At 37.9% G+C, this 12,255-nt stretch overlaps 1 protein-coding gene across 6 annotated transcripts in view; it reads right to left on the bottom strand.

Moving 5' to 3' along the window:
• Nucleotides 1-12,255, bottom strand: part of ARID4B (AT-rich interaction domain 4B) — a 106,736-nt gene that overhangs the window by 68,965 nt on the left and 25,516 nt on the right. For all 6 annotated transcript variants that reach the window (XR_005882489.1, XR_005882490.1, XM_040967888.1 and 3 more), the window contains exon 3: nucleotides 209-319. Coding sequence is in view for 4 of the 6 variants with exons in the window: in XM_040967888.1 (XP_040823822.1) it covers nucleotides 209-319 (111 nt within the window). In the remaining 2 variants the exon portion in view is untranslated. The remainder of the gene's footprint in view (nucleotides 1-208; nucleotides 320-12,255) is intronic.

Here is a 12,255-nt window from a genome sequence, read left to right as displayed (position 1 = left end):
ACATTCAAAATGTGAACTGTGATAATCTAATTTCATTCCAAATGGAGTACTTTCAAATCATGTTTTAGGTATATCTTCACAACCTTAATTCCTGGAAACTTACTGTTCAGAAAAACAAATTCTTCAACAACAACAACAAAAAATCAGAGTCAAAATATCTACCACTAAACACTGCAAACAGTAGACAAAGATCTCTACAGTACTGTACCTTGACTTTAACAAGTCTTTTTGCTGTCTTGATCTTGGCTTCACAAAAAGCTCCTCGGTATTTAGCACTCACATCAGTGCCCACTGTCAAATACGGAGGCTCATCGAGGGCCTAGAAATGCAAAATAATGTCAAATTAAAATTTTAAAAGCAAAATTAAAATTGACATTTAAACTCTAATTTCTTCCAACAATCAGAACTCAAAATTATGTACATAATGCTGCTGTAGCTAAAGTGAAAACTATAATAGCGGTGAGTGTTATTACCAAATCAATCTATGAAATAAATGGAAATAAGTAAAATGTGTATCACAAATTCTACTTAAATGTTCTAAATGTATATTATGTAAATAAAAGGATCTTACTATTACATATATATAGCCCATATTATGAATAAGCTCATTTACTAATTAAGTCATTCAAACATGCATTTATTTACTGTATGATCACTTAAAGAGCGATTTTCTAGCAGGCAGACCTTGAAAGCTTATGGTCTGAAAATATATCTTCTATATGTTGATAGCCATCCAAATACAAAACATCTCTGTTTTATCTAACCAGAAAACTCCAAGCTGAAAACACTGCTGCTCCCACCCCTCTGCACCCCCCCAAAAATCATGCATTTAAACTCCAGGTAAAAACTATCAGATGGAACCCTATCTGGCAAGTCCCAAATAAAACTACTAAGTCAAAATGTTGCTATGGAGCCTGCATTGTAGTGCAGCAGTAAACTGTCACCTGCAAAGCTGACATGCCATGTGAATCCAGGTTCACATTCCTGGGGCTTTACTTCTGATTCAGCTCTTTATTAATGAACCCGGGAAAGGAGTGGAAAATGGTCCGTGTACCGTCCGTGTCCGTCCCAAGCCCCTGCCAGCCATATGTGAGATCCAGATGAAATTCCTCTCTGACAGATTAAGCCCTAGCTGTTGTAAAAGCCATTTACGGAGTAAGCCAATGGATGGAAGATGTTTCTCTCCCTCTGTCTAACATTGCCTTGCAAATAAAAATAGCTAGATGGGAAGTGGAGCAGCCAGGATACGAACCAGCATCCACACATGTGATCCTGATGCTTGCAAAGTGAAGACTTAGCTATTGAGCCATTGTGATGGTCCCCTTTCCATGTATTTCTTTAAACATTATTTAAATTCTTTGAGCATTACTTTTAAAGCTCAAAAATCAAATATATGATTTTTAATATGATTTTTAATCAAGTATATGTCTACATCTCCATTCATGCTGTCAGTTTACCCTCACTAAAAGATAACCACAATTTTTTCAATGTTTTGCATTAGTAACTATAACCAGATAGTTTTACATTACTTTTGCATCTGAAGTTAATAAATACATTTCTAACTTATCTACCTTAGATCACTTAAAATCCCATTTTCCTTGGCTAACATTATAATTAAATCTCAGATAAACTACTGGTTTCAGACCTTACAGTACTTCACCCAAAAACTGCTACATAAAAAACACACAACTGCTACTAAATATCATAGGTAGTAAGGGATATGCTAACTGGAGTGTGGCAATCTTCTCGCAGTATATAAGTTCATAATGGTTTACACTAAGCATATTAAAAAATGTTGTCATTTAAATAGGAATTTTAAAATTTACTTTGTGGTTCAAGCAGTAAAGAGTGGCACTAAGAGGAAAGTCTAAATGGTAGGGCAGTGTTCCTGAACAAAGGGTCATAATTCTCCACAACTTGCAGCATCCTCCACTAGCATATCCTGCCTTGCTGATTGGTAAAATTTTATTTTCAGAGACAAATAGTAGAGTTAAAAGAAAACTGATAGGAATTCAAAAGTACAAATGTAGGAGAGAGCAAGAGGACAGCTGTAACCTGGACTGTAGATACTCAAAGACAAATATTTACAAAAAGATAGAATTCAAATTTTAAAGGGATTCTTGAACAATAAAAAGGAATCAAAGCAACACCTTTAGATTACTAATATATATAAACTCAGGCCTGTATTATTTTCATTAGTATTCACATCAGACACTGGAAACATTTCAAGTACAATGAACCAGACATGCTTATTGCGCTGATTTTCTTAAACTACAGAGGATTATTTTTTTCCTAAAATAAGCTCAACTTATACCTTCACCAACATAAAAACCCAGGCTGACGAAGAATATTAATTACTTCAAACATCATGAGGGCGAATTATTATTTTGAAGGATAATACTTTCCTTCCTTCAAGCTAGAACATACAAAAACAAGGCATACAAAAGAAATGACTCTTAGAGCGAGACTTGCAAAGAGAAACCCAAAGTCTAATAAAAGCTGCTAATAATGAAACACACTGTGAGAACAGTGCTAATTTGCTAGGAAGAACATAGGAACAATGATGATCTATGTTCAGATATTACTTTTGCTTCTCTTTCACAACATCTGAGGTCCTTTTCTATTCTCCAAAATTCTCACCTAATAACTAGAATCTTATGACTTTTTATATATATAACTGGAAAGGCAGATATATAGAAAGGAAGAGAGAGAAAAAAATCTTCCATCCAATGATTCACTCCCCAAGTGGCCTCAATGGCCGAAGCTGCGCCAATTGGAAGCCAATGTTCCCAAGGCTTTAGGCTGTCTTCTAGTGCTTTCCCAGGCCACAGGCAGGAAGCTGGATGGGAAGTGGAGCCGCTGAGACTAGAACCAGCGCCCTTATGGGATGTCAGTATGTGCAAGACAAAGGCTTTAGCCATTAGGCTACTGTGCCGGGCCCTTAAGACATCAATAACAACTCTATATCAAAGAACTATGAGTACAGTCTCAATGGAATGCTTTGACATACATAATTACAACAGAAGTGAAAATATAAAACCACTTTTAAATGCTATTTAAAATTTTAATGAAACTTCTATGGAAACTAAAATCAAAGCCACATCCAATCACTTCTTGGTGACCAAGTATAAATCCACATGCAACATGGTCAGATTTGTGTATATAATTCTAGCAGAGTACAAAATATCACACCATATAAGTCCAATAGGATAACAGCGTGTACTGATTGACAGCACAGGCTTCAAAGCATAACGGTCTCAAATCCCAGGCACCACCTATATGAGATTATGGAGGCCAGCAAATTTCTCTAAGTGTCAGTTTCCAAATCTAAGAATTAATATGAAAAAGAAAATAGTTATGATGTCTGAGATAAACAGTTACTTATAGTGACTGTATTTTGAAACAATGGACGTGGGCAAAAAAATTCACTATATCAATGCAAACTCCTTTTTCTCCTTTCAATATTCAAGAAACAAAATTTCATCTAAATGACTGCTCATGATAAATGAGCACAAATCCAAAACTAAATCACTTCACTTTTTCAATACTGATCAGAATTCAATTTTGCAAATATAAAGTCTAATGAAAAAATATCACAAAATACTGAAAAAGTGTTTGGTAACTAAAAAATGATACACTTTCCTTCACTTCCAGAAATATGGAAATAATGGTATATACAGGAAAAACTATGTTAACATATAGGAAAGATAGGAATTTATCAACACTAAATTGTCTTTCATTAACAAAATTACTGGGAAGAATATGTAAAATGCAAGGAAATGGAAGGTTTTTTAAGTAAACCTTTATTATTTCTAAAATAAAAATTTTATTTTTTTTTCTAACTGGCAGGTATTCTTTGCTTTTCCAAATACATACTAAGGAATATTTCAAACACATACAAAATAAAACAGAACAACATAATATATCCAAATATCTACAATCTGGCTTTCACAATTAACAATTCATTGACAATTCTGTCTTATCAATCACTCTACCCAAAACCCTTATTATTTTGAAGGAAATCCCAGATACTGTATCATATCACAAAGATAACAAAACTTCTTCCTCACTGTAGTGAATTGGGCTCTAGGTTATTTGGAATTTCCTTAATAATACTATGGGCAAGACAGCTTTGTATGGCAATTCAAAGTATAAACTCCCAAATTAGATGCCTAGGTTCAATTTTATCACTTACTAAAGTAATCTTAGGGTGGGTTCTCTGTGCCTCCTCTAAAATACACTAACATCCTATTTCACAAGATGCTACACATAAACTGCTTTGCCAAGTAAAGGCAATTATTACTACCTAATAATCTATGGAAAAATTATGGATTAAAACTAAAAGGTAAAAAAAAAAAAGTAAAAGGTAAATTCATAAAGAATTCCCATATAAATACTGCAGATGCCAGCTTACAAGAGTATAAAAAGCATTGTATACATAGGGAAGAGATTTCCTTAAAATATACCCATAATTCACTTCAGATATTGAAGTAGTAACAACAAATTCTAATCATGGGAGGCTTAGTATTTCTGGGGATGTTCCATATGAAGCATTTTAAAACCTTTTGAGGGCCCGGCAGTGTGGCCTAGTGGCTCTAGTCTGGGACCCCATACGGGCGCCGGTTCTAATTCCAGCAGATCCACTTCCCATCCAGCTATCTGCTTGTGGCCTGGGGAAGCAGTCGAGGATGGCCCAAAGCCTTGGGACTCTGTACCCCTGAAGGAGACCTGGAGGAAGTTCCTGGCTCCTGCCTTCGGATTGCCACAGCACCAACCACTGTGTTCACTTGGGGAGTGAATCATTGGACAGAAGATTTTCCTCTCTGTATATCTAACTTTCCAATAAAAAATAAATAATATTAAAAAAAAAAAACTTTTGAGAAGGGTGGAAAGACCACCAAGCGCACACATCTATCCTGGGTACAATAGAATTAGATTTAATGTTGAAATACACAAAGAACTGTGTCTGTAGGTTAACTAAGATGTCCTTGAGCAATACTAACTCTAAGAGATATACATATGTATATATTCAGCCAGAAAAACAAACAAACAAAAAACCTCTTAACTTCCTTTACTCTGTTTCTGATTTTAGTCAATATCACAGATCATATCAGACTACAGTGTTTTTGCATAGTACCTTCATGCCAAAAAGGATTCTGAACTGCAAAATTACCATTTCTTTGTTTAGCAAACAGAACAGGTTTTTCTAGTTGTCACGGTAACAGCTACCTCCGTTATCCAGCACTGTTTAAACAACTATTTCTCTAGTCAACCCACCAAATGTCCTACTGGCATTTACCACAGAATTCCATGGGAACACCACAAAACATAGGCAATTTAAAAACTATTCGTAGGTAACAATCCTTCAAAATGCCAAAATACCAGGGAAGCATAGAAACGAAAAATAAGCCTATAATAGTCTTTAATGTGCCTCTGGCCATCACTAAATGAAATACATAAAATAAGTTTCTGAAAGACAATGGCTAAATCAATTCATTAAATGGCTTGTTAATATTGACACTGAATAAGAAATACAATTATTCAAGCTTTATCTTTTAAAAAGCAAAGCATGCCAGATGATGTCTTACTGGAATAATTTTATTTTTTTAAGATTTTAGGATTTTATTTTATGTGGAAGGCATATTTACAGAGAGAAGGAGAGAAACAATAAGAGTCCTTCCATCTGCTGATTCACAGTGCTGGCCACAATGGTCAAGGCTTAGCCAATCTGAAACCAGGAGCAAAGAGCATCTTCTGGATCTCTCGTGTAGGTGCAGGGGCTCAAGGAAATGAACAATCCTCTGACTGCTCTCCCAGTGCCTAAGCGAAGAGCTGGAATGGATATGGAGAAGCTGGGACTAGAAATGGAACCCATATGGGATGCTAGCACTATAGAGAGATTTAGTCTGTTGAGACACTGCAATATTTTCCCTTTTTAAAGATTCATTTTATTTCTTTAAAAGGCAAAGTTCAGAGAAGGCGAAAAGGAGAAACAGGTGGAAAGCAAAGAGCCTCTTCCAGGTCTCCCTCATGGGAGCAGAAGCCCAAGCACTCAAGCCATCTTCCACAGCTTTCCCAGGCATATTATATTTTTGGGGAGCTGGATCAGAAGTAGAGCAGCTGGGACTCAAATAAGTGCCTCTAGTGTATGCTGGTATTGCAAGCAATGGCTTTACTCATTACACCAAACACCAGTCCTAACATCATTAAATTTGATGCTAAAAAAAATTTTAGCAATAAATGTAACTGAACCCACAAATGACAAAAAGTCTATCAAAGTGACCTACTTGAATATGATAATACCAAAAAGTTAGTAAAAAAAAAAATGGAAATTATTTCAAGAGAATGAATGAAAAGTACACCTATATACTACAGAATATATATCACTTGAAAAGAGTATATATCACTTTAAAAAAATAAGGTTAACATAATCAAGATGGAGGGATAGGATAAAGACACATTTAAACAGACGAAGAATCATTGGCCAGGGTGAAGCAGCAAGGGCACATTCCAGGAAATAGAGAGTGAACAGAACGACAGCAGAGGGGCAACTGGAAACTGACAGTCACAGGAAAGCAATGGAGACAAAGGTATGGTGTTGCAATGACCACACACCCCAGTGGCAGTCAGCAAGCGCTGATCTGTGCTCCACTGGCAACTAGGTGGGAAAGGGAGTTCACTGGGAGTTCAGAAGGTGAACCCAGGCAAAGAACTGCCCATCCTACTGATTTGTTTGATTTGACCAGGAGCAGAGTCAGAGCAGCAGATCCCAAACAGGTGGTGCAGGAACAAGGTGGATTTCACAGCCCAGACCTCCACCAGAGATGCATCAGTCGCCATCTTGTGTAGAGAGACAAGGCTGTGAGATGGGACTGTGCATACACTAGGTTGGAAGTGAACTCATTTCTGGCTCAGTGCATTGCACCAAGGTCGCATACTACAAGTTCCAACCAAAACAGGCTGACCTAATGATCAGCATATTAAGAATTCCAGCAGTGGCACATCAGGCATCATTGTGCACTGTGTGGAAAAACTTTTAAGACTGCAGGAACAATAGTAAGCTACAGATGTGCCGAGTTTGGACTGAACTCACTTCCAGCTCAGTGCATTGCACTGGTCCCATACCAAAAATAATACCAACTTTGGCATCCTACAGGTCAAAATAGGTAGGTCCAGGTGGGCCTCTGACCTAATGGCCAGCAGGTTCCAGCAAGATCAGCACCATCAACAACCTAGTTATTTAGGAAACCTTGTGTCTCCCCAGTCCTGGGAACTGCTTAACCAGAAGGAGAGAGGTTGTACAGACAATGGTGCAACCCCAACACAGAATCACAGGAAGTGGAGAATGGTGAGCCAGGAGCTGGGGCTACAAAGACCATGATGGAAGTCTAACACAAGAGCATTGTAAATTTCTATTTTTCTTCCTGTTTGATTTTGTTTTGTGGCTTTTCATTTAAGGAGATGTATAGTAACTATGTACTAGAGACTATCATATCCAGATGTGGGGTTACAATGCAGTATGCATCTCTACCTCCAGATCAAAGATGAGACTCCCAATGAGAACATTAAATATATCGACAAAAGGATGCTGGATTCTGTACATTGTTCATTCCTAGAACCATGAACTTATAAATGTTTACGAAGAACTATACTATTGTAATAATATAGAGGAAATTAGTTGATGGGTGGGGATTTGGAGAGTACTTCTCTTCCTTTCCCTATGCTACTGGGGACAAGCATGTGGAGTAAGGGTTGGATAGGAACAAGGAAGATAGAGGACAGATGAGGATACAAAGCAGTGAGAAGGCGGTTTGTGAGAGACACATGGAGATACAGGCAGATCTTGTAGTTGAGAACATGTGAGAGCTGAGAACAGATAAAAGAGGCTGGAAGCTTTGCTGCACAGACCAAGCAAGCAAACTGATTGATAATAATAAATAAATATCCTGAGCCATTTATTTACTGCCAATGAAATGAAAAAGACAACAAAGTCTTAAGTATTAGACTGGAACTAGAAACATGGTTTGAACAGCTGTGTCATAAACACACAGAGACAAAAAAGTACTTAAAGATGTATGTATGTGTGTGTGTCTACATTATATTTTCCTAGCTCCACACCAAATAGACCCTGGAACAAATGACAGATCATTTCCACCCCCTGGCAGGGGCAAGGAGGAAGACAGGGAGATAACAACAGAGCAGCAACCTACATCTTGATTTCGAGACCCAGTCCCACCATTAACAAAAACAATAGGCTTTTAGCATCCCAATTAAAGATACCCACTAATCATACAGAAGTACCTGTGTTCTATGCCTGGTTGCACTTCTGAATCCACCTTCCTGGTAATGCACACCCAGGGTGGCAGCAGGAACGGCTCAAGTGATTGGGTTCCTACTGGCCCATGGGAATCTTGGATTGGGCAGATCCCAGCTCCTGGCTTTGGTATTAGCCGGAATTGTTGCACATGAAGCTTTTGTTACATTTATCTGTGTGTGTGTGTCTTACTCTCAAATAATTTAGGGAAAGGCATTTATAAAAGGAACAAGAGTTTCTTTATCTTGTGCCAGAAAATAAGGAAATGTTCAGGGAATGATATTTAAGTAGGTAATATATAATAAATAGATACATATTACAAAAAATTTAGCTTACACATATTTGTACTAATTTTACCAATATTCACCCACCTTACAAATGTTAATCTAGACTCAGAGAAGCGAAGTAAGTTGTCTCAGTGATCATATAAATTTGAACTGAAGTATTTATTCTCTTTCCAGAATTTACACTTTCTATCTCGCAATACATGGTGCCTCTCAATATAAGCTGGCTCCAAATGCAAGGTATTTTTTAAATTAAGCAGTCTTCAGCTTACAAGGAATCTCATGAAAGCTGCTACATAATGCCTAATTCCTTTGCTTCAATATATTTTCCCTGGATTCCTCCTGTATGTATGTATTAATCTAGGACCAGGGCATACAAAAATGAATAAGAAGTCTCAATCAACACTTCATTTACTGTATTATTGAAATATTACAAATTAGACTTAAAACCTGGGTTCCTATTTCTGAGCTGAATAATTTTTAGATCTTATTTCAGTTTCTTGAACTGTTGCTTTTTCAGAAACACAAATACCAAAACAATTTTTTTTACATCTTTGTTCTTAACTATAGTTGCCTGAAGGATAGTAGCTGAATTTGAGACAAAATCAATGTCATTTTCTTCAAGGACTAACTTGTCTTACTAGACTTGGGATACTGAACAGGCAATACCTGGTCTATTATAACCCTCTGGATGTACATTTCAACAAATAAATTTCAGAAAAAGCCATTCTCATGAATAACCACATGGTGGAGAAGTGAGGATACACAAACTCAAAGTTGTCACTGAGCAAAATTCTCTGGAAATCTTAAGGATGTTGTTTGCAATCAAATTTTTAGAAGCATTCTCTTGATGAATCTTTAGTGGCCTGTTACATCTTAAGGCATTCTATTCACTGCTTTGTCTGCCATGTCAGTAGATGCTACTAATTCCGTCGAGATAGATAGAGGGCAACAATCAAGATGATTATAGTTTCATTTTGCCTTATGATTTGTAAAGTGATCACACTGCTAGGCTCTTATAACTTCCAGATAAGTTCAAAACTGTTATAAGGGGCCCGGCGGCATGACCTAGCGGCTAATGTCCTCGCCTTGCACACACCGGGATTCCATATGGGCACCGGTTCTAATCCTGGCACCCCGCTTCCCATTCAGCTCCCTGCTTGTGGCCTGGGAAGAGGCTCCTGGTTCCTGGCTTCTGATCAGCACAGCACCAGCCGTGGCAGTCACCTGGGGAGTAAATCATCAGACAGAAGATCTTCTCTGTCTCTCCTTCTCTCTGTATATCTAACTAATAAAAATAAAATAAATCTTTAAAAGAAGTAATCAACATAACCAGGCAACATTAACAAAGTTAAAGAGAATATTTGATCACCTAAACAGAAACCAAAAATGCATTTGACAAAATCCAAATCCCAGTCCTAATAAAAATCTCATCAGCAACTACAAACAGAATAAAGCTTACTCAACCAAAATCTTACACTTACTTCTCTTGTTATAACAAAACATACTAAAGCCATGAACTTTATAAAGAAAAAAGGTATGTGAAGCTAACAACTGTAAAACTCCAAGATGACTACAGTTAGCTCCAGTCAGGATTGTTTGACTAGATAATATAACAGTATCATCATAGGAGCTAAGTGGCAAGAGGAAGAGATTTCATGCCAAGAAAGGAACACAAAAGATTGAGGAGCCAGGCTTGTTTCCATCACTTTGCACAGGGCACTATCTCTTAAAACATTGCACTCCTGGGGCCAGCAGAGTAGCAGGGCAGACTGATGCTCCACCTGAGGCACCAAGAATCCCAAATGGGTACTGCTTCTAGTCCTGGCTGCTCACGCTTCCAATTAATTAGCAAGGCCATGGCAGAGAGTGGCCAGGCCCTGGCACCCTCGTGGGAGACTCAGAAGCAGCTCCTGGTCCCAGCTTCATGCCAGTCCCATCTGGCTGTTGTGCCATTTGGGGAATGAATCAGACAAAGGTCTCTGTCTTTTCCTCTCTCTCTACAACTGATCTGCAAGTTTAAAAAAAAAAAAAAAACTCCTACTCCCACCACCACCCTGGGCACCATTCTTCAGGCACAAGAACCTGTGGAGCACCTACTCAAATCATATCTAAACCCAATCTGATGAAGTCATCTATGAGAAATCTGCAACTAATAATATGATTCTTAATAGCTGAAAGACTAAGCATTTTCCCTGAAGATTAAGACAGAGACATTTCCCTAATCACTCCATTCAACGTTGCTCTGGAGACTGCAGCCAATACAAACAAGTATAAAATGCAAAACCGTCTTTATTAACTGGAAAAACTAACTATCAATAAAATCCAAAGGAAGTCACAAAACAGTGGAATTACAAATGGCTTAAGCAGCTATAAGATTAATATAAAAAAACTGAATTCCTATTCAACAGCAAAAACCAGAAGCTGAAATTCTAAAATAACATCATTTTCAACAAAATTAAAAGCCACTAAACATGTAAAGATGAATAGAGCAGGAGGGAGTTTCTATTTTAAGAGTTCTGATATGTAGAGATTCACTAACACATGTGCTTTTTAAACTATAAGTCAAAATCTATTCATGGACTATAAGATACAGTGGGGTTAGTATTAATAAACATTTCAGAAAATTACAAAGAAAATAGAAAACTAGTACAGTAACTACAGTAAAATTATTACATTGTGAAAGCTGTATTTCTAGTAACCGTATGGCATATACTGGGCTGGTAAATAAAATTACAGATCAAAAAGTTTTGTCTTGATGAAAATAACTCATCAAGGTACACCATGATGCATAACTGATAAAGTCCATAAAGAAGAATGCAAGCTAGAACTCCAAGTATGGAGACTGAAAGTGGATATTTACAAACCTGTGAGTACTGGAAATTGTAAATCTACCAAAAATATATAGGCAAGAACTAGGCAGGTTTGTCTATGCACCAGCCATACCAAGCTTTTCACCATTTCAAAGCTCTCTCAGCCAACTGGGTCTTTGGCCATATTGTAATCAGTCTCCAGAACATTCTTTTTGTAGTTTCAGTCTGGAAAACTCTCATTCATTCTCCAAAACTCTCCTTAAAAATAAAGTCTTTGGACCCGGCGTGGTAGCCTAGTAGCTAAAGTCTTCACCTTGCATATGCCAGCATCCCATATAAGCCCTGACTCTAATTCTGGCTGCTCTACTTCTCTTCCAGCTCCTTGCCTATGACCTGGAAAAGCAGTCAAAAGATGGCCCAACACACTGGGACCCTGTACCCATTGACAGGTATGAGAGCCGAACGGGATGCGGGACAGACTGGACTAGTCTGCTGCATATGCTAGCAAACCATGCAGCTCCCACTGGCTTATGTGAGGGCTGAGTGTGTGCTGGGCAGAACCAGGCTGGAACCTGGTTCCATTGGTTCCAGTGGAAGACAGGGCTGGAAACAGAACCGATCCAGCAATTGCAATCACCACCTGATCAGGGCAATGGACTGCACAGGGTCCTGTACTTGCAAGTACACACAAGAATCTGGTCTGGGAACACCTAGGACTAAAGTTTCTTTGGGGATCTCTCCAATTGAACTGCCAGATCAGAACCCTAACCATGAAAATACAGGACAGAACAAGTCAGTCAACTAACTCAGCCCTATGTTGACAGTGAAAAACTGGGCAAACGGA

This window comes from Ochotona curzoniae, unplaced genomic scaffold, assembly GCF_017591425.1.
Source record: "Ochotona curzoniae isolate NIBS_2020 unplaced genomic scaffold, NIBS_Ocur_1.0 scaffold_4683, whole genome shotgun sequence".
Classification (NCBI taxonomy): domain Eukaryota; kingdom Metazoa; phylum Chordata; class Mammalia; order Lagomorpha; family Ochotonidae; genus Ochotona; species Ochotona curzoniae.
This window is presented reverse-complemented; position numbering and strand designations above follow the sequence as displayed.